Source organism: Astatotilapia calliptera, chromosome 18 (assembly GCF_900246225.1).
Source record: "Astatotilapia calliptera chromosome 18, fAstCal1.2, whole genome shotgun sequence".
NCBI classification, from domain to species: Eukaryota; Metazoa; Chordata; class Actinopteri; order Cichliformes; family Cichlidae; genus Astatotilapia; species Astatotilapia calliptera.
Window position 1 is genome coordinate 25,252,429 of NC_039319.1, and position 22,224 is coordinate 25,274,652.

Genomic DNA, 22,224 nt, shown 5'->3' on the forward strand with positions numbered 1-22,224 from the left:
TATTAAGTATCTGCTACAAGTTAGAAGAATATCACACAGATTCTCCCATCATCATAGGGAAATCCCTTGTTTTGTGTTATCGGGTAAGCTTTTAATCTGAAGCCCTTTACTCCTATATGCAGCTTTAATCTGTCAGTTTCATTTCATAATGTTTTTCTTTCTTGGTAAAAGAAAAAAAAAGGATAGAGCCCCTGATGGGGGGAAAAAAGTCAGACACACTGCACTTAAAGTGGAATGGCAATTATGGTGAGCACTTTCCATAGGATGACCTTCGCACTATTTACTTTGTCTCCCACGACATGGGGAAATTCTTGGTACAGTCACCGCAGCGGAGAGACAGGATGACCAGAGAAAACAATGATGACAAGCAAAAAACTCTGGAGGGGGAAAAAAGAGGGACTTAAAAAGAAGAGCATTTTCACACACTGTAAGAGTTTTCAACCAGAGGAAGTATGTCATCATATTCAAGTTCATTTTAGTACCTCACCTTAAACCTTAAAACCTGTTTTACAAGAGACACCTCCCCAGGCAGCAGGATGGAGAACAAAAGGCACACTTTCATGCGACAAATACACCTCTGTCACACACACACGCACACACACACACACAATTCATTTTCATGATTATTATTTTATATAAGAGTCTAAACTTCAGCCTGGATTTTCTATGAATGTCTGATGGGCATGTTGAGTGTGCAGGGAGCATGTATGTAACATGTACCATCTGTGTTGGAGGCTGCTGTCACACGTCAATGAAACGCTAATGAGGCTCTTGAATTGCAAAGTAGCACAGATCACCTCACGACTGCTAAAAATGAAATAATGTGACTAACACACCAAGTGGAAAGTGACAGAGGGAGAAAGAGCTCACTGAAGGATGACAAAGAGCCCTATCTGATAAATGGAACACTATATGATTAGTATTTGACTGGGATAAATATGTTACACAGTAAAAGAAAAATAACAATAATAATAATCGGGCAAGGAAAATGACCTTTAATGACAATTCAGTATTTCAACACCAGAGAACTTTTAAACTTTTAAAGAGCCACTTTAAGTTAGGATATACAAATCCCTCACAGGTCATAGCACGATAAAGAGACTCAAGGAGAGAATTAAAGTTACATGGAGCTGTTTGTTTTCTAAGCTTCTTCAGTTTCAGGTTTTAGCTTTGTCTTATTGGTTTACTCAGAGCCAGTTTAAGTTGTGTCTAATAAGCTAGTTGTTGAGCTAAGGTAATGGTTACTGTGGAGGCCCTATAGGGAACCCTGACCTACTGGAAATTTAACAGCGCAGGGCAACGGGAGGGAGTTCCAGCAAGCCGAGGGTGGATCTCAAAAGCTGGCTAGGCTGGCACTTTAGACTTTTTAATTGGCTGCAGCCACGACATACTCTCTTGTGCATCACAGGGTGTTGAAAGAGCTGGAAATACTAGTTGAGTGATGGGTGTTAGGAGACTTGTATTTCAGGTGTGTAAGCCCAGTGATCGTTACCGTTTTTTTTTCGCTTTTTTAACTGTAGTTCAGATGCACTTTTTTTCAGCAGACACGGTTAAAGGGCCCAGAGTCCCAGAGTGTATGTACTAACAGTTTTCCAACATAATACTTAAACTAATCTGATCCCAAGATAAAGTAAACTGGGCAGCCCAGTGAGTCTGACAGTGGGCTCAACCGAAAGAGCTTAAAGCCTAAAAAAATAACACTGTACCGGGGGACAAATATGTAGGAATATTGTGATAATTTACGTTAGGTTGCTATGGCCTATTGTCAAGGACATGCCGCTCCTTCAAAGCCAACACTGCCACCTGGCGGTGAGTGCTAATACAAACCTGACCTGAATTTGGGGCAAACTGGTAATAACGTTTAAATTAATTATTATAATTAGACTAAAATAACAGAGAAAAATATTTGTGTAATTTAAATTGACTCAAAGATAAAAACTTGTCGGTATCAGTGGTGCAAATTAAAAGAAATAAATTTTTTCCCCTCTCGTGGATCAATTAGTTATGTCTGGAGATTCAGACCAATGCAGTCGGTCCAGGAAAAACGTATTGACAGCCTGCAGGCTGACGGAAGTTGCCTGCATCCTCATCAGCAAACTTAAGGGTGAGTTGCCAGTAAATGCAAAATAAACGCTGCATTTTTTTATTTTTATTTTTTATTTTTGTACTTCCGTCAGTAATTCTCCGTCTGGAAAGGGACTGGTCGAGTATTGGTACTGTCGTGCAGACTATGATCACTGACAAGCACCCTAGCGAGCTGCCAGACGGCTAACATGCCCGGCAGGTGTGTGTGTTACAGATCATATAACAGCAGTGGGATGCGTGGCGACTATTTTTTTTAATGCTTCGTTATGTTTTCCTGTGGAACCACAAAGAAGGGGAGGTTTACTCTTATTTGTCTTTCACCGGTAGCCGATAAATCAGAAGTTGCTGGTTACACAACAATGCACTGAGCCTCTGTGTTTTGGTTTTGTGTGCTGTGCTTTTCAGGCCCGAGCCTCACAGGAGAGGAGGATTGAGGATACTGGCCTCCATGGTAAAGCAGAGGTACCTTCGCTGCCATGTCCTCCATCTCTGTGTCGACGTCCAGTGGATGCTGCCGTAATCCTGGTGCAGCTGCCATGGCAACCCAGGGTTTAGAGCAAGCTGTGCTGGCTTCAGATCGCTACGCCAGACTCATCCTGGCCCAGATGAACAAGATGCGCCTCCGCTCCGACTTCTGTGACGTGGGGCTTAAAGTCGGCGGCCGTGTCTTCAAGGTGCACCGGCTAGTGCTTGCTGCCAGCAGCCCCTACTTCTCTGCCTTGTTCGCTGGTGGGATGAGGGAGGCAGACAAAGAGGAAGTGCAGATCCTTGGAGTGGACACTGATGTCTTTGAAATCTTGCTGGAGTTCATATACACAGGTTTGCATCAGCCCTGATATCCCCGTCTTGAACTTCTTGAATATTTGTGTTGTTTTGTAGCATTCCCAATCTCTCAGATATACTTTCCCTTCAAGACAGCAGTGTTACCTGTTAAATGCAAATTAACTAATTAAGGCTGTTAGCAGATATTTGGGAGTGTGTTTGGAGACTAGGAAAATCTCATTCGTGTGTATCTTCTCTCTGGTCCTGACTAACACACCTGCCTCCTTTCCAACATCAATCTCTCTTCAGCAGCTGATTCAGAATCCAGCAGCTAGGCTTCACACTGCATCATAACAATCCTGATTTCTGTCCATTGACAGACTTTACCGATCACATGTAAAGCACACATATGGGTATGACCCTGAGTTACAAAGCAGAAATGTTGATCCTTCGCAAGAAAGTTTGCAGCGTTAGATCTACAGATAGCTGTACAAAGTCATGGCTTAAATGTAAAGGTGATTGTATTTCTGCTAACAGGTCCTTTTGGGGTTTTTATCTTTTTAATGTCAGTTTTTGCTCTTTTATTATATTACATTTTAAATTTCATTTAAATTTGGCTTCCAGTTTGGTTTTCTATGTCTTTTTTTACCTTCCTTCTGCTTTTACCCATCTGTCAGGGCTCTTTAATAACTAATTTTTTACAGTGATATGTAAATGTAGGCACTTATTTGCTCAGTCTCTTTTTTCCTAGTTGGAAATGTGCTCTCTTTCTGTTTAGGAGTGATCAGCGTCACTGTGGAGAATGTTCAGGAACTGATGGTGGCAGCCGACATGCTGCAGCTGAATGAGGTGGTGTCCATCTGTGGGGAGTTTCTTAAGGGTCACATGGACCCATCCAACTGTGTGGGCATCTTTCAGTTCCTGGAGCAGATCGCCTGCATGGACATGCTGGAGTTTACTGAGAACTACATCCATGTTCACTTCCTAGAGGTACACACAAAAGACCAAGTCTGTGTTTTATTTTCTGTTAAAATGAAACAGTATCATCAATTTCCATCAGCAACAACATTTATGTTGCTTAAACTCTTTCTGTAGTTTCCACATCGAACGTTCACAAATTGACCCTCTCGACCGCTTCCCCTCTAGGTGTGTGTCACTGATGAGTTCAGGGGCCTGTCAAAAGAGCAGCTGGTGAGACTTTTAAAAAGTGAGGAGCTGAGGATCGAGGATGAGTACCAGGTTTTTACGGCAGCCATGGAGTGGGTTCTCCAAGACGTGGCAAAGAGGAAAAAACATGTGGTAGAGGTGTTGGAACCAGTCCGCTTCCCTCTGCTTTCCCCACAGAGGCTGTTCAAGTACATAGAAGGTAGGAAACTTGTGACATTCTTCCTCCTGTTGCATTTAATACTTTCAATGTCGTGTTTTTAATACATTGTTTGAAAATTTGAAGTAACTCCTGAGATTCAAAGCCTCATTTTTTCTTACATTTTTAGGTATTACCGACTTCAGTCTGCGGGTGGCACTGCAGACTCTGCTGAGAGAATACACTGAAGTCACAAAGTCCCCCAAAGAAAATAAGATGTACAGTCAACTACAGCCAGCCAAGATGAGACCGAGAAGAAAAGCCAGGAAATACCTCTATGCCATAGGTTTAGTATCTTTGCTGTGTTACGTCTAAGTGGGGTGGAGTAAAGGGTCCCAAGATTTAAATTAGTCTTGCAATGCAGCAGATCTGATGGTGGAGCTTTTCTTCTTGTCTCATGTCAGGAGGCTACACTCGGCTGCAGGGCGGCCGTTGGAGTGACAGCCGGGCGCTAAGCTGCGTGGAACGCTTTGACACCTTCAACCAGTACTGGACCACCGTGTCGTCACTGCATCAGGCCCGCAGCGGGCTAGGAGTCGCAGTCCTGGAAGGCATGATCTATGTGGTGGGAGGTGAGGGAGAGAGAGCTGGGAGTTTGCTCTGCTTTAAATAGAGAATTAACTTTAATGAGTAGAAATCTGACAACAAATGGTCTTTTCTTTTCCTTACTAGGGGAAAAAGACTCGATGATTTTTGACTGCACAGAGAGATACGACCCAGTTACGAAACAGTGGGCCGCCGTGGCGTCTCTGACTTTCCCTCGATGCGGAGTCGGTGTCTGCCCCTGCCACGGAGCTCTGTATGCACTCGGTAAGGGTCACACTAGAACTGGAACACACCACCTAGTGGTTTAAAGAAATTCTAAGAACTTAGAAGACAATAGAAAACACTGAAAGTGAAAATTTAAATGCACGAGTTCTTGCTGCAGAAGTTGAGGTTGTGCAATACCACATTGTGAAAGGACAATAAAATAGCTTAGTAAGTGTAATTAAATCATAACGGGCATCATGGGAGCATGATTTAATTTCACTCACAAACATAATAGAGAGATGTGGCAGTCTGCAAATGCAGAGTGAGAAAGGGCTTTCTTACAATCTGGGATGCTGCGTAAAATATAAATATAAACAACATGCAGTGATTTGTAAATCTCAGTAGAATGCAAAAAATGTATTGTATTTAAAGAATGCTTCAAAAATATTTGCCCAAATAAGTGGTGAGATGACCGACAAGTGGTGACACTTTCTTCTGCACAAACTTTAAGTCGTGTTTTTCCTGTTCTTCTGCAGGTGGTTGGATTGGCTCTGAAATCGGAAAAACCATGGAGCGATATGACCCGGAGGAGAACAAGTGGGAGGTCATTGGCAGCATGGCTGTTCCCCGCTATTACTTTGGCTGTTGTGAGTTCCAAGGTGTGTCCGTCCCTTTAATACATTTAAACAAAATAAATGCATCTGTATAATCAGGCGTAAAAGCTTTAATCAGATTTGTTATGCAGAAGAAAGAATATAACGAGAAGTACTTGCACTGTTTTCACATTTCTCTTTGCACGTCACCACCTGAACCCTCAGTTCTGGAGGTCAGCTCTAAACGCAATGGTTTTTACCCAGGCTTCATTTACGTGATCGGAGGGATCAGCGACGAAGGGATGGAGCTGCGCTCAGCAGAGGTGTATGATCCCATCTCGCGTCGATGGAGCGCCCTGCCCGTCATGGCCACTCGACGGGCCTACGTGGGCGTCGCATGTCTCAATAACTGCATATATGCTGTGGGCGGCTGGAACGAGGCTCTTGGTGCTTTGGAGACAGTAGAGAAGTACTGCCCAGAGGAGGTAAAGAGCCAAAATAATCTGTTTACAAATTTTAACAGATGCTCCAACGTTCTCCTCACGTCTGCAAACGTCTGTCCGCAGGAGAAATGGGTGGAGGTCGCTGCGATGTCTACGGCACGCGCCGGTGTATCGGTGTCGGCAGTAAACGGGCTGCTGTATGCGGTTGGAGGAAGAGCAACCACCAGAGACTTCTCCGCACCCGTAACGGTAGATTCCGTGGAGATCTACGACCCTCACCTGGACACCTGGACCGAGGTCGGCAACATGATCACCAGCCGCTGCGACGGCGGGCTGGCTGTGCTCTGACAGACGGGAATGTCCTGCACCTGAATCATTCACCAAACACAGCATAAACTGGAGAAAAGCTGCACCTTAAGAGACATACAGAAAAGTGTGTTTTGGTTTAAACAGCCTTTCATATGTTGTCATAGTATTTATACATGGATGTCTCCTTTTTGTTTTTTTAAATTAATCAATGAATATGAACATGAAAGCACATTTAGTACTGAAATCTGCCAAAATGTTCTTTTTACTGTTACATGACTCTCCTGTGTCCTTATTTTCAATTCAGTCACAACGTTAGAACAATATATTTGAAGGCACAGCTATCTTGGTGATGACAATTATTTTTTATAGAAGTTCTATTTTTGATGAACCACAGAGGGTTTTTTGAAAGTCCCGTGGGGCACTAAGAAAACTGCTGGCGGGTGATGAAGCACTGTTTAGTTTCTTTTAAAGAATTTTTGGAGGGCGGTGCATTACCACTCCGAGCCCTTGAGCCTAGTTGACAGTAGAACCACATAAAACCTATGGCTGCATTAAGTTTAAAAATTTCTGTGGACTCGAACAGCATGCCAGAGCGCTCCTTTTCATTCCACTGGATTATTTATGTACATATGTTTCTACTAGTGCCTCTCCATCGCTGTTTACACTTCATTCCGAGCAAGTAAAGACTGCTTTATCATTTCAGATTTGTACTATCTGATGTTGAGGTGTGCAGCCTATCGCTTAGAAATATGTTCAGCATCTTTATGGTACAGCATCACATTTCCTCTTGTTTTCAAGCTGACCGAAGTGGTGCCACAGCACAGCTTCTTTCTATCATGCACAGTTAAACCTTTGCAAAAACACAATACTACACCACACTGATAATGCTGCTTTTCAGACTTAATAAACATCGCAAAACAGTTATGTGTATGCTTTATTTCATTTTAACCTTATTCCCTTCTTTTTCAGTGTAGTTAAAATGTAATAATCCCCTCTGATAGTTCTGTGCAAACACCAGCATGCAGGAGGACATTACTCCCCGATATCCTAGGTGATGGTACGTAGGTGTGTTGGGTTCATTTGTGAACGACCATGTTAGTATTATTAGATTCGTTGCACGGATGTAAAGCTGTTTGAAGCAGGAAAGTTTTCTTCTGTATTGTGCAAACAAGCGAACTACAGCAGTCACACTTGCTGTAATTACACTGGACGTCTCACTGGGATTGTGGCTCATCTATTTGGAGCCGATGTTTACAAAACACAGACTGTAAATGTGGGATCACTTACTTCCAACTCTGCTATAAAAACTCCAGTGTGTCTGTTTAATGGACAGCCATTTCTACCTAAATGTGAACTTCAGTTTCCTGTTTTCAGCTGACAGGAGTGCCACTCGGTGTGGTCTTCTTCTCTTGTAACGCATCTGCTTCAATGTTTGACATGCTGTGCGTTTAGAGACACAAATCTCGATACCTTGGCAGTTACTCATATCAGTCCGTCTGGCACTAACAACCATGCTACGTTCACCTTTCTTCCCCATTCTGATTCTCAGTTTGAACTTCACGGGCCTAAATTAATTCCTGCCATGTGATTGGCTAATTACCGGTATATATCTACATTAAAGAACAGGTGTACCTAATAAAGTAGCTGGTGACCTTAAAGTTTTTAAATGCAAGAAGAATGAACACCTTTATGTGACTGACCGGTGAGAAGCAGCTAAAATTAACAACAATCCGATAAATAATTAATGTTTAACACAGCCGAGGCAGCAGGTTAGAACTCCTATAAACAAAAGCACATGAATTTCTACAGCTGTTTTGACTAAAAGCTGCCTGAAGCTCGATTTTTATTATTACTTTTCCCATAAAAAAAGAGATGTTTAAATAATCTGTTTAAACACATGTTCCAGAAGAGTATTTTTCCCCTGTGTTTAGCGCAGCAAAGAGCATGATTCTGCATGTGTTAAAGGAATTCTTAAGCCCATTGTTTGTTCTTTGCTATATTTAGGTATTTAACTCACTCCTCATGAGATGGGAATTTCACCAGATATTTTGCAACCCAGGAAACAACTGCTATTTATTTTCAAATTATTATATATTATTTACATAAGAGCAAAATTGGCTCATTCAACTGTAGCACCACAACGACTGTCTGCAGATGTTCACCTGATGTTTTCCATTCTTATGTTCATGCAGTTAAAGAGACAAACTATCCTCTTAAAATCACTTCTAAGTCTCTATGAACTTCTTCTCTGGACAGAGCTTTTTAAGCACCAACGTGGCCACCAGAGAAAAGGTGGCAACCAGAGTGAGAACAGTTCGCATGGCTTTGAACCAGGCAGGGTAGCCAGGCAGAAGAGTCAGGTCGTAATGCAGTGACAGGCCCAGTCCCATTACAACAACTAGAGCTCCTTCAGCTATGTTGTCCCTGCAGAGCAACGCCAGCCAGGCCAGAAGCGACGGCACCACACTGTTACCCAAATTCATCCAGTCTGGCTGTGCGGGACTACCAGCTGGGATGGCAAACCCCCAACGGGCACCTCCCAGGAACGACACTATAGAAGCTCCGTACACCACTTGAGCATATGCCACTTCAGGGTGGAAAGATTGTGTGGCAGCCATGAGAAAAGGGGCAGAAATAAAGGGGATGAGACCAGAAAATCCCAGGTACAGAGCTGGTTTGGGAGCCTTGGCGAGGGCTCTTAAACTGAAACCCTCTTTGCTGTCACTTCTCTCTGATTTGCCTCTGGAATCCTCGTGGCAGAGATGTGATGTGTGCCAGCTCACAGGTTTGATGTTCAACAGTCTGCTGGTGGTAGATGGTCTGAATGACATAAAGATAGAGGAGGCTCGAGTGTGAAGCAGCACAGTTTTTGTGCTGTAGTTTGGTAATCTGTTTATTTGCTGAAGACATCTCCATACTGGAACCTGAAACCATGCACAATCACAGAACATCATGAATATTCTGTTGGCACCTAGAGAATTATTGCATTCGTTAGTAGGCATGATATATTTATCAAATGAAAACTTTTACTATTCTTACCCCAGACAAAATACGTCTTCCAGAGACGAAGCTAATCATATTCGGCGTGGAAAAAGAATCACACTTACACAGCACATGCAATCTGAAGTTTCAGTGACGAGATACACCCTGAGCTAACGTTGGTGCAGCTAGCATTAACCTCAACCTGATGTAATACAAGGCTGTGCTAATGTAACAACCTATAAACCACAGGATTTATAGTTACCTAAACGTTATCATATAAATGTTAGTCAGAGAACGGTTTTCAGTGGCCACCGAAAACACAAAAACATATAACAAATTGTGAGAAAGTTCATATTTCATATGCTAAAGTAGAGGTCGTTTGCTTGCCGTCAGGATATCGGCGCTCGATTAAATGTCTGTCTCTTAATATTTTTAGCGGAACCAGACTGACTCTGATATCGACTGGATTGGCTGTCCTTGGCGGGGAGGTATTATGTTGCGTTCAAGGTTGCAAAATCCCACATTGTTTACTATTATCGCCGTTTTCTTTGAATATTTAGAAAAATAACAAAGAAACATAATGTTGCATCTTTAGACATTTGTATATTTTATTTATCGGAGTTTATAACAATTACATCGAAGCCGCACTGTTTAGCCTGCTGAGATGAAAAACTCGTTAGACTCCCAGTGAGTTGCATAATCACGACAGATCGTGAATGGAGCACAGTTGAGGCTGTTCGAATCCCCCTGTGCCAGCGCCAGTGGTAAGATCACCGAAAACCCAAACAAACATCGATAGTCCTGCGATTAAAGCAGTTTATATTTGCAAAAAAGTGCAGTGTCACTGGTCTCTGCAGAGTGAGTGTATATTTGAATCAACATATATCTACGACTATCCTGTTTATTGGAAGGTATCGTAGGAAAGACTGTAAGTTAGCTCGCTAGCACTTAGCAAGCTAATGAATGTGTGCTGCCGCTGCTAAGGTAGCCATTTTGAAACTGTGTTGTTCCAACGAAGCAAGGTCTGTTTACCTCTATTGTATGTCCGTGACAACTGCTTAAATAGTCAGTTCTAGTTACCGCAGGCGTATTAAATCCGTGTTTACTGGACTAAACCCTCTAGCCTTGCTAATTCCTTTCAAATACCAACCAATTTTCTCGGGCTTCCCAACAGGCTAGATAGCGCTAGCTATTAGCTAACAATTCCTATGCTAACGTTAACCTGAGTTATCTCGGCAGAGTCAGCTAGCAGTGGAGTTAGGACAGATCTGACAGCGCTGTTGTGTGTGGTACTTGTTGGCCGCTTAGCGTCTTTAATTATTTCGATGAACTTTTAACTTCATAACATTCAGCTAGTCATTTAGTTGAAGTGTGTGTATGCTGTGTTAAGGTGGGTCTGCTGTTTGTGTGTTTGTGTACATGTGAGTTGAGCGCATTTAGGCGTTATGCAGGGTGTTTTCCAAAGGTAGAAGTGTTTTTGCCGCCGCCATTCATTGGAGTGTTGTTTCAGAGTGAAGGAAGTGTGTGCGCTGCACATTGTACCTCGTGCCTGTGGTAAATTCATTGATGTTGAACTGTTACGTAATAGTTCAGTGGGTGCACGCTATCAAGCCCGAATCAGTGAAACAAGGGTGCATATATATTGTGGGGTTTTTGTTGTTTGGGTTTTGAGCCATGCCTTCGTGCATGTACGAACATGGTGTTTGGGATTGTCACCTCAGTTTCGTGCCGTATTTACAGACACTATTGGGCCCATTAATATTCGCAGCAGTCTGCGCACAGGAAGATAGCGTGCATGTTATTTTTATACTGGTATAAATATTTCACTTAAAAAAAGCCGACACTGTTTTTAAAAGAGCCAGCTTTCAGTCTGAAAGGGATCTGAGATCACAGAGTCCTGATTGATTTTCTTTCTCCTCTCTTGCATCTCTCAAGACGTCTTTGAGTGTCAGAAGCGTCCTTTTTTCTGGAGCTGATTTCTCTTGAATTGGAAGTTATTTGGGAGTTTATCAGTGAGGGCGGAATGTTTTTCATAGTGTGATAATGGCTGACACAAACTGAAGCTGTTTGCAGTAATGCAGCTCTAGACATACAATATCGTTTACGTTTAGCTACTCTGTCTGGGAAGTTTATTAATTCAGGAGCCTTAGAAGAAAAACAATCTTATAGTTATTTTGGGCGTAGTACTTTGCAGCATTATTGACCTATTGCTCTGTGTTTTCTAATGATTTGATCACCCCAGTTTTACAGTTAAAATTTTAGCATCTGAAATAATTAACTTCTACAGTGCACCGTTTAAAAAAAACAGTTTGAACACAAGCTGAACAAAAGTTCATAAAGTTATATGTACTGCTGGGTTCTTATATCAATCTGTATTGTTAGGTAATTTGGACCTATTATGTTTGTTTCCACATCCATACTTTTTATTCCTGGACTCTTCCAAAGATGCTTTGCATGATTCACAATCAAAATAAAACTTGTATGACTTACACTGAGCCTCGGTGAAACCCTCGGGTCATCCTTTGTGTGAAACTGCTCTCCCTTTTAATATCACCTTCCTTTAAACCGGCGTATCTCTGATTTTCTTCACCTTGCAAACAAAGGGTTTGAACAGCAGATGGATGAGGCTTTTGTCCTGACAGCCAGAAGAACTGTGTGGCTGTGTGCCTGAGATGGCCTTGTTATGGGTTTAAAACCCGTCTATGAAAGCAAGATCAGCCTGATCTCGTTATTTGAAATGTTTGCCAAGTTTAATATGAACATCTGATATTGTAGCAATGAAAAGCATGCTAGGTCCACTTTGTGAAAGGTGTAGTTAATTTGGCAAGTAACTCTTAAGTATTTTGTGTGTTTTTGACCCCCAGAGCTTTAAGGCAAACCTCTTTTTTTCTTTCTTTTAAAATTTATTGCAGGTCCTGTGCAAATACCCGTGAACCATAAAGCAAGAAAATCTGAAATCTCCACTGAAACTTCCTGTGTGAGGGGGGGAAAAGCACTTTCAAAAAGGAAAGGAAAGACCTACTTGACAATTTTTTTGGATGTTGCGGCTTTTCAACTTTCACTTTTTTCTCCTGAGGAAAAAGAGTAGTTGATCACTTGAGGATTTCTTTTTGGACATGTTTGGCTGTTGCTAAAGCCATCTCAACTTTTGAATTTTGATTTTGCATATCTATGAAACCAGAGGTCCACACTGTTCCTGCTACAGTCAAAACCTGAAATAATTTGATGGGAGTAAAATATATAATGCTAGAAACAGCATTATGATGTACCATTCAACATCTTCACCGTTTCACTAACGAGAACTTATTATGTCGGCAATGTAACGTAGGGCTTCACTGGCTTCATTGTCATGTGACTTTGAACCTTTGAGTTATTTTCTCCAAACAAAGACAGTCTTTTCACCATTTTAATGAGGTGAGCAGTGGTTTGCAGTGACCTCCATTGCCAATAAAAGACTGTCTCTCAATTAATTTTTCTTTTCTGAATGTGTTTGAGTAGGTCTTAAAATGATTCGGTAAAAGGTGAGTCAACACAAAAAACGTACTGGCACACAGTGTGGCAGGACAACACCTGTCTCTCTCCACGCACCTGGTGTCAAAGTGGAACTGCTTCAAAAACCGTTGTCCATGCTTCAGTGCAGACGACTTTCACAGACTGTTTCTTTATATTAATAATAACCTGGCTCTTCCTCCCATTTGGGACAAATCACTAGTCAATCAATTTGTTTTGCCAATCAGCATCAAGTCTAATCAGGTTTCAAGTCTTACCATGAGATTATGAGCAAATGGTTCAAATAAATTGAGGAATTCAATCTATCTGGAGAAAAAAGAAGAAAAAAAGTTGCCTGGACTTGAATCAGTTGAATTCATTGCACAAGACCGGCATTAGAACTGACTGGATTCTGGTTCAAGACAGAAAATCTGTTCTGCATAGACTCCTATCTTTGGACTTCAAAAACTGCTTCCTGTTTGGCCAGTTCTCTGGATTGCCATTCCAGATCGTTCCTGCAGTTTTTTGACATATCTCCAAGTGCTTCAACCTGGACGAAGGGATCTGCCTCTGGGGAAAGGGGCTGCGCTGTCCTGGCGGAGGTGGAGAGGAGGTTGTTGGTGTGCTGCCTCCCATCTGTCAGTGCACACACTCTGATCAGTGCCAACAGGCCTGAGGAGGAACCGAGCCCAGCCGGACCGAGAGAGGAGGCAGAGGACTTCAGAGCCACAGACTCTGGGGTAATGTCAAAGTTTCACCCAGCCGATGAGGACAAACATGCATGAGCGTGATGTTAACTAGTGTAGTGTGTTTGTTTTATTTGAATTAATTATTTATTTGAATTAAAACATGCCAAGCACTTATATATTTAATATAATATCTATATTATTCTGCACAAGATGTTTACATCCATGTTTTCAGCTGAGAATAAGACTCCTTGGCTTCTCTTGTGGAAAAACTTTAAGCAGTTAACTTTAGATAACTGATGCTAGACAAAACACATGAAAGGGATGACATGCAATCAAAGAGAAATGGGATTTAATTCTACATCAGAGAGTCGTGTTTCTGTGCTTTCAGTTGCACACTGAATTTAAAAAAAAATCTTTTGGTAGATCCTGGCCATGAGGTTTGATGCCTCGATCCACTGACCGGAAACACTGGACCTAAATGGCGCAGCATGACTTTGTCCCTGCCTGGCTTAACTTCTCCACACCCCAGCCTGCCAAGGTAGGTGTACGTATCGGTGTGTGTTTGTACTTTATGCGCTCACAACAGAAAAGAAAGAGAGAGACGGAGATTCCAAGTGTATCTCTCACTGATGCTCAAACACCTTTAACAGTGTTTGTGCACCTGAGTATGAGAGTGCATGTGTGTGCACTCAGCAATGAAATGTGCTTAGGGACAGAAAGTGTAGTCAGAACATGGTTCAGTAGAGGGTCATCAAAACCTTTTCAACTTCAAGTAACCACTAAAGGTACCACATTAGGTTTTAAAGAGGACCTATTATCCTAACATTTCCCTCTATATATGTATAGAAATTTTCTTCAGCATGTTGTCTTTAATCCAACTTTAATCTGTCTTTAATCCAACTCTTCTTTTTTTTTTTTTTTCCTGATTGGCTGCCTCTTGCACACCTGAGTTCAGAACAATAGGTTTTTGGGGCTTCAGTGATCATAGCCAGAGCTGTGGCCCTAAGATGACTGTATTAAACGGGGACTCTGCTCTGTTGAAGATTCAGGCAGTTTTATTCAAAGTCCTCTCGAAGTCTGCCCGAAAGGTGCACGTGCAGTTGGTGCATTGTAGCGTAGTGTAGCAGTGGATGTCTGTGCCGAGCCTCACACTCACTGTCTGATGATAAAAATAAGTTCACTCAAAGCCAGTAGGACTGTTGCATACCTGTGGATGTGGAAATGATAAAACCATTATGACCACGAGGGGTGACTGCTGTCATTGACATCAATCCAGAGTCAGTCAGTAAAGAGTTAATAGAAAACTCCGAAACCTATGTTCTTGATTCACAGGTGTTGCTCCTACATTCACTGATCTCATTTTATTTTAAACTTTTGCCATGTTTGATGTTTAATGTCCTGGTGAGGAGTCAGATTCCTGGAGGGACTGGTTCTAGGTCTTCAGAATAGCAACACATGCTGCTTGAGTGAAATTTGTGATGACCAAATGTGTTTTGTTACCACTCTATTCTTCAGCCTGTCATTTTTTTATTTTTTTTTTTGTAGGCTGATTAAATTTTTACCCCTGAATTTTGCTGACTGGCATATAAGGCCACTTTAAATCCCTTTTCGGGTCAACATTGATGCCTAGTCAGCTGTCTAACAGTTATGTTAGATGTGTAAATAGAAGTAGCCCGTGTCATATCTCACATTAAGTAATATGTGATGTGGTCTCTCGGTGTCTTCACAGCACAAGTAAGAGCCTCTTCTACGCAATTAATATTTTCCTGTATCAGGGCAGTAACGGTGATAACAGTATCAGCGTCATGGACATGCAAAACCATTGAATTAAAGAGGTGGTCTGAGATATGAATACTGACTGTTGAACCAAGTGATGTTATCCATTCGGCAGTAGGTGGTGGCCAACAAGAAAACAATGCTGACTGAATAACATTTATAAGCTGGTTAATTCCCAAGTCTAAAAACCAAGCAGCATCTTCAGCATGTAGTTTACATGTTTGAGCGGTTTATTGGAGCTTAGTGTAATCAGTTGCCAAGCTCATTGGTCTCTGTGAAATCGAGATACTAGACAGTTATTATCCACCTTGCACACAACTTCACCTCGGTGTCATTTATGTCAAGGGATTAGCCAGCATACGCCAGACAGGCTGAAGCTACATTTTCTTAGCTTCTTTTTGTGTGTGTCTGAGTTGAGAAGTCCTCCATGAAGCTTGAAGAACACAATCTGATTTGATCTTTGAACCTCAGCCGATGACTAGGATATGATTCATATCAAGAGGAGCGCTTTTAGTCAGTATTATTAAACCTTCAGGATTTACCACCAAGAGCTGGGTGTGCAGTGTTTGCTTGGATTTTTTTAGGTTTTCTCATTTGCACATTTCTTATGACAAAGTTTTATACGATTCTATGTAGTTTCATTTTTGTCTTCCTTTTTTTTTTCCTCCACTTTCGCTCCTCAAGAATAGATTGACTCATAGTTAGAGGGAGAAGAAGAGGAAAAAAAAAAGTACAGATGGGAATTAAGCTAATCTAAGTCTCTTCGCCAGGACAAAAATAAAGTAGGAAAATGTAGTGAAAAATTCTCTAATTTCAGTTACAGTTATGCAGTGGCCTGTTACGTTATTGTCCACTTTCTCTGGGCATTGTTACGTATTAGCTTTGATTAACACTGTTCTCTTTCTCTCCTCCTCCAGTCCCCTGCTGCCAACCTTGAGAAACAAGGTGATCTCCCACCCCACAAAGATGCCAGAACTGCCGTGAGCCGCCGCCGCCACAACTCTTCTGATGGTTTTTTCAACAATGGCTCCCTGCGTCCTCCGACAGGTAACAGTTCAACCTGTTGTTATTATCTGGGGGCTTTACTGCATGAGGGGAAGTGTGAATGGAGCCTACTATTCATTTTTGTATTTAAACTTCTCAGTAAGAATAAAAAGGTTGCAGAGAGGTGGTTTAAAGCCTTTCATATCATGCAGCACATTTTAACCTGAGTACTCTCTGCTGTGTTCCTCCTCTGCTTTCCCTCTGACTTTATGCAAATGTACTGGGACGTATGCTTCTCCCATTTCTGCACACATCAGATTCCAGGCTGATCTGGTCCTCTGCAGTTTGTTATACAATACAAACGCTTAAAAAATGAACAGTATAACAACAGGATATTGTACTGTACAGATATGATGTATTTTCTTTCAGGAATGGCTTTGAAGAGAGAAAAATGCATGACATAGTCATACCTTTTTCAGATATCACACTGTTCCAATTAAATGCATTGCCACACTGTATAAACAGCTCACTGACAATCTTGTGTAGCTGTAGCTAAAACACAACCTCTGGGTCTTTACACACTGTGTTACTGTTGTAGTTTTTTGTTAATAAGTTACAGTACATGTTAATCTCAGGAGTGTCAAACATGAAGCCTGGGGGCCAGTACTGGCTCATTAAAAGGTATAGTCTTGCCCAGTGGCCAAGTGTTTGCAGTAAAGCCATGACTCAAATTCTACAAAAAATGCTTTTTTTCCTTCTTCTTTTTTTTCTTCTTTTTTTTAAATGGGTGGAAATTTAAATTATTTTTAGATCTGGACAATTATGTATGATTTAATTTTTAGTTACAAATATTCTAGATTTGAAAGTTTTGTGCCTTTCTGTTGTGATCTGTAAATATTAATTTACAACATAACAATAGTAGACTGAAGGAATTCTATGAATGTGGAAAACTTGGCTAGGCTGTTTATCATTGGGGTTTTTTAACTGGTCAGTCATTAAATGAAAACAATGATCTAATGAGCAGTAATGACTTCTGTTGTCTGACAGTTTTAGGTGAATTGGGTCTTGGTTGAATCCCTCTGATTTAGACATCTAGTCAGGTGAAAGCTGAATGAAGCCATGTTGGACATTCCCTTAAGAAAAAAAAAATCGGCTATCTGTGAATGAAGAGTGAGTAGGACAGTATAAGACAACCAATAAGGAAATGGGGGAGATATCAGTCAAGTGCACTTTGTACCTGTCAGCACAGCCTGCAGAAGAAGTCTAATCAGACTTCTTAAGCTGACACACCCATGTAGGAGGAGTGGAGGTGTCTGTCAAGGCTTTAAAATCATCCTTAGATTTAAGTCAGCTGCCACCTACATTGTTTTTTTTTTTGGGGGGGGGGTTGTATTCAAAACTGCTAAGGTGCGATTATAAAGATAGTGACGTTGACTACTTGTTTTATGTTCTCAGTGATCGACAGTTAGGGTTTTATGGAGACTCAAAGAAAGATGAATTAGATTCTTTTGTTCCAGTTTTTAAGATCTAGAGTTGGAGTCTTGCATTTTGTGTAGCTGAAGATCTAAGCAGGAAATAAACTTCTGATGTAAGAGCATCCAGTTTGGGTCTCCATCTTGGATAATGATATGATGTGCTTGGATTATAGTGTTGAAGGCAGTGGTGTCATAACAGTGCTGTAAATGGGTGGTGCTGGTGCCGTATCATCCTTCGCACGCACGCACACACCTCTCTGCTTTCTCTGTAGAATATGGCTGTTATTTGGTGTCCTCCACCCTGCAAATCTGTTTTTGTACAGTCCCCTCTTACTGCTGTCATCCAGTCGTTTGTGTGAACTAAGAATAAATGTGGTGTGATGCCAGTTTTATAATGATGGTTCACCTTCTCTGTGAATCTCAGTGATGGTGTGGAGTCTCACATTCCTATTCAGCTGTTTCATCTCAGTTTTCTGTGATGTTGTTTTCCTGGGTGAATCATTTCTTCACCCAGGAAAAAGTTTCTGCGTTTCTTCTTTGCCGTCCCTCCATTCTCTGCTTATACCAAATACATGCACACAGTGTGAGTCATCAGAGGTTATTACTGTCACAGAGAAATAGTGTTAAAGATTCAAGGCATTCAGATGTTATTTGTGAAGGTTGTGAGGAAACCCTTGCTGTCAAAGTCACATTTCATTGGTATTGCTTGTCAGACAGTCATTATTTCCACTGTATGTGTCTCTCTCTGGAGGTGATGGATGGCAGCAGCCCTCTCTGCTTCTGAGACATGACTCAGTGGACTCGGGGGTGGCTAAAGGAGGGCACGGTGGGCTGGCAGGGGCCTCATGTTGGAAGGAAACCCCCAGCTGGCATGGAGCTCCGCGGGGTTCCCAGGACAGCCACCACCACCAGGGACGCCACCCCAAACGGGGAGGAGGCGACAGGGACAGGCAGGGGGGGCACCGGCAGCGCAATGGTAACTTCCATCCCCGCAAGGGCACCTCGTACCCGGACAAATTCCCCAACGAGGAACGCAAGGACAGCAAGGACGACAAGCTGAAGTTTGTGGAGGAGGACTTTGTGAGTAGTTGACCTCCGTTTTTCCTGTTACATTACAGTGGGATAACTACTGGAACCATTTTCTCCTTTTCAATATTTGCCTTGTAATAGAAGCAGAAGAGGATTTATGAGTGTTATGCCTCATAGTCTGTACTCAGATTATTGCCTTTAAACATAAGTTGTAATTACAAAATTTGAAAGATTACATATTTAATGTAGGCACCTGTTTATTTTTATTTTTAGCCTTCGCTCAACCCTGAAACAACTGGAAAGCCTGGGGCTCAGACACGAGCAGTCGCTCCCCACGCTGGAGTATGGGGTAAGCTTTTCGCCCTGACTCAATTTCTGTGCTCAAAAAGACAAAAGATTTTTTCCCTTGCACCATCATCTCTAAGATTTAATTTGATTGTCTTGATTATGTTCCAGAAAATCCACCGAGTGGCAAACAGATGGTGTCCAAAATGCTGGTTATCAAAAAAATTTCCAAGGAGGATCCCAGCACAGCCTTCTCTGCAGGGTTTGCCACTGCTGGTGCCCTGCCAACCAACGGCAGCAAAGCTCCCATCACAGGCTCCAGCGTCTACAAGAACCTGGTCCCAAAGCCGGCTGTGGCCCCTACCAAAGTATGACTGTCGAGATGTTTTGAGTTAATTAACGGCTTGCTTGATTCAATTTCCAAGAGAAGAATTGCTTATCAAGCAAATGTGCATAATAGAGATAACACCGGTGCACTGGCCAGCGTGCATGGTAGCCTGCAGTAAAAGAGTTTTTAAACACTCTCATGTCCTCTTTTCCAGAGCACCCAGTGGAAATCCAGTGGTAGAGAGATCACAAAGTCTGGTCTTCACATGCCAGGCCGAGATTCAGTCTTCACCAGCCCCGTCTCTGCAGCCAAACCCAGCACCCCAGTCAGTGCACCACAGCACAATACTACAAAAGAGGTGAGAAGAAGGATGAAGCAACCCCAATAAAAAGCAAGCAGTTTTGTGAAGGTCTTGCTTTGCCATTACTACAGATGTGTCATTGTTGCCATGCTTTGAAATCAGTTGAACAGATAGTTTAGATCTCTTGCACTGATGTCTCAGGTAACAAAAAGAATAATAGTAACTTTTATTTCTCCTTTTCTGTCACTTCATGACTATTTGCGGCTCACACCTGCAGCACCCTTCAAGCACGACTCCTCCCATAGATATTGCTCCGTCACGGCTGAAGTTGATGCGTCGCGGTCCAGACCGTAAGAGCGAGTTCCTGAGAGCTCTGAAGGACGAAGGCACTGGAGAGCTGACAACAAGCAGCAGCCCAGGAACATCAGGAGAGGTAGGCAGCAGTTTGGATATTTAGTTTTTTTCCCCCCCAAAGTATTAAAAGGGACCCATTAAGCTAAACACAGGGCCAGAGCAAAATTCATCACACTGCTTCTTCTTTTTACGTCTCTTCTGTGCTTGTGTCAAGCTGCATGAAATTCCGTATATGGTCATGGTTCCTTATACGAGGAAGTGTGCCTCACAGCTCGTGGGTTGTTTATAGAAGCCAGGCAATGGGCAGCCAATCACATGAAGGGATTATTAGGGAAGGGGACCTGCACAGGTCCTAACTGTAGATCATTTAAAACCTCAATCAAAATGTAGAGCTAGAGACTAGCATAATAGATACACTTTAAGAGAATGTGCTGCTGAATGTGGAACACGATCATGGCCTCTGCATTCTCTGCACATAGAAGTCATGTGTGAAATGTAATGTTATGGTGCTGGATAAGAGCTTTTTGTCAGCACATAAAGGACAGCTGGGGCTAAACTTGAAAATAATTATTGCAGGGTGAAAGCAGCACCCCAGAGCCCAAAGCCTACAGCGAGGAAGGCTGTCATGAGAATGGTCTGTCTTACTCTCTGAGTGACTCAGACACCGAACACCTGTCCAGCTCCCTGGAGGCAGAGCACAGGTAGGACACTGCTAACAGCCTTATATATACACACAGGCCAAAACACACAGACAGCTAAGCAGAAAATTACTATGCTTATCTAGGTTGCTGAAGGCCATGGGCTGGCAGGAGTACCCAGAAAATGATGACAACTTCCTGCCTTTGACAGAGGACGAGCTGAGAGAGTTCCAGACTAAAACTGAACAGGTGAGCTCTCAGAGGAAACGCTGACTCTGCTTACGTCTAGCTCAACTCAGTCTGTCTCACACATTAAACGACGTGATTGTGTTTTGACCAGCTGAAGAGGAACGGCGTTCAAAGGAATGGGGTTCTCCCGAGGACACGGGGTGTGACCCTCCACTTCACCCCCTGGAGGAGTGTGGCGGAGGCACACGTCGAGGAGGGCTCCGAGTCCGAAACCAGTAGCAGCAGCCAGACCTCTGATGACGACGACTGCATCAAATCCTAACGTGGCTTTATGGAACAAAAAGAAGAAGAAGAAAAAATACCAACAACACATCAACAGCCAACACCACATCCCAGCAAGCAATTCCCCTTTTCCTCTGTCATCTTTGTTTTTTAGAGCACCATTCTGAAGATCTTTCTTTTTTGATTTTGTTTTTGTTGTTCTTGCACAAGGGAAAAACCAATCATATCCCAGTGAAGGGGGAGATTCCTGCTCTGCCAGACGTCGTTTTCCCTGCGTTTCCTCCTTCACTGCAGTCCCTGCCCTCTTTTGACCGATTTTCCACACACACACACACACACCCACAAACCCTCCGTCTCCTCCCCTTCCTTTTTCTTCCTCGCTTTGTGGAACTGAAGTGTTCATCAAGAAAAGAAGGGCAATGAATGCACACTTGATTCTGCTTTAAACAGACTAACTCATTTCATTGATGATGCTGATGACACATTATTAATGATATTAATAAAAATTGGTTCCTGACAAGCTGATATGTTTCAATATGAATCTGGCTACTGTGGTGTTTTTAAGTCCACACATCATGTGACTATTTGTAGATGGAGTCCAAATGATGCCAGTATTTCCTGTAGGACGATTGTTGTTTCTTGAAGGACAGAGTAGCAACAGCTGTAGATCAGTAAATGCAACACTGAAACATTTTTGTTATAGAAAAGTTCCAGTTTCCCACATATGTAATGCTTTGAGAGGCTGTGCTTTAATTTTGGGATGAAATGTGTAAGCAGACTTGTTTTTGTGACCCACATTGTGAGCAGCAGGTCTGTGGCTACATCTGAAACAAAAACATTAATAACCTTGCAGCAGATGTAAATTCAGTGTGAGAGGGAGCGAGATTCCTGCACGTCCTGTGGGCTGGGCTTAAGTTCATGTCGGGAGATTCACAGACTTGTGGCTGAGATCCGGTGAGTCGTGGAAAAAAAAGTTGTTCTCACAGGAAGTAAGAAGTGGTGGGATAATACAGTATTTAAATTTAAAGTATTGTGTTTTTTCAGCCCACATAGATGGGATTAGAATAGAGAGCGGGGGAAGCTGCAGGAGGAGGGATGTTTATTTTTCTAGATTTCTC

The 22,224-nt window shown here is 42.3% G+C and overlaps 3 protein-coding genes across 10 annotated transcripts; 2 read left to right on the plus strand and 1 right to left on the minus strand.

Moving 5' to 3' along the window:
• Nucleotides 1–1,348: 1,348 nt before the first annotated feature.
• On the plus strand, nucleotides 1,349–7,226 carry ipp (intracisternal A particle-promoted polypeptide). Of its 4 annotated transcripts, none has more exons than XM_026149710.1 (11): nucleotides 1,349–1,468; nucleotides 2,003–2,104; nucleotides 2,491–2,904; nucleotides 3,626–3,837; nucleotides 3,994–4,213; nucleotides 4,341–4,496; nucleotides 4,615–4,782; nucleotides 4,883–5,020; nucleotides 5,497–5,619; nucleotides 5,818–6,038; nucleotides 6,120–7,226. In XM_026149710.1, exons 3-11 carry the CDS (start codon nucleotides 2,562–2,564, stop codon nucleotides 6,342–6,344), a joined length of 1,806 nt encoding a protein of 601 aa, XP_026005495.1. In that variant the 5' UTR covers nucleotides 1,349–1,468; nucleotides 2,003–2,104; nucleotides 2,491–2,561; the 3' UTR covers nucleotides 6,345–7,226. The 4 variants fall into 4 exon arrangements, with proteins under 4 accessions (XP_026005495.1, XP_026005494.1, XP_026005496.1 ...); XM_026149709.1 differs by lacking the exon at nucleotides 1,349–1,468 and adding an exon at nucleotides 1,749–1,851; XM_026149711.1 differs by lacking the exon at nucleotides 1,349–1,468 and having other exon boundaries at nucleotides 1,975–2,104.
• Nucleotides 7,227–8,349: 1,123 nt separating this feature from the next.
• LOC113010645 (transmembrane protein 69-like) lies at nucleotides 8,350–9,721 on the minus strand. Of its 2 annotated transcripts, none has more exons than XM_026149820.1 (2): nucleotides 9,413–9,721; nucleotides 8,350–9,229 (listed from the first exon to the last, which is right to left on the minus strand). In XM_026149820.1, the coding sequence occupies exons 1-2, from the start codon at nucleotides 9,419–9,421 to the stop codon at nucleotides 8,531–8,533; spliced, it is 708 nt and encodes a 235-aa protein (XP_026005605.1). In that variant the 5' UTR covers nucleotides 9,422–9,721; the 3' UTR covers nucleotides 8,350–8,530. The 2 variants fall into 2 exon arrangements, with proteins under 2 accessions (XP_026005605.1, XP_026005604.1); XM_026149819.1 differs by having other exon boundaries at nucleotides 9,345–9,720.
• A 252-nt stretch (nucleotides 9,722–9,973) lies between these two features.
• On the plus strand, nucleotides 9,974–21,647 carry gpbp1l1 (GC-rich promoter binding protein 1-like 1). 4 transcript variants are annotated; one of them, XM_026149749.1, is made up of 12 exons: nucleotides 9,974–10,051; nucleotides 12,200–13,516; nucleotides 13,889–14,003; nucleotides 16,159–16,288; nucleotides 18,452–18,780; nucleotides 19,003–19,078; nucleotides 19,186–19,382; nucleotides 19,557–19,700; nucleotides 19,921–20,076; nucleotides 20,574–20,698; nucleotides 20,782–20,884; nucleotides 20,976–21,647. In XM_026149749.1, exons 3-12 carry the CDS (start codon nucleotides 13,944–13,946, stop codon nucleotides 21,144–21,146), a joined length of 1,491 nt encoding a protein of 496 aa, XP_026005534.1. In that variant the 5' UTR covers nucleotides 9,974–10,051; nucleotides 12,200–13,516; nucleotides 13,889–13,943; the 3' UTR covers nucleotides 21,147–21,647. The 4 variants fall into 4 exon arrangements, with proteins under 4 accessions (XP_026005534.1, XP_026005535.1, XP_026005536.1 ...); XM_026149750.1 differs by lacking the exon at nucleotides 9,974–10,051 and adding an exon at nucleotides 10,058–10,145; XM_026149751.1 differs by lacking the exon at nucleotides 9,974–10,051 and adding an exon at nucleotides 10,153–10,215.
• The last annotated feature ends 577 nt before the right edge of the window (nucleotides 21,648–22,224 follow it).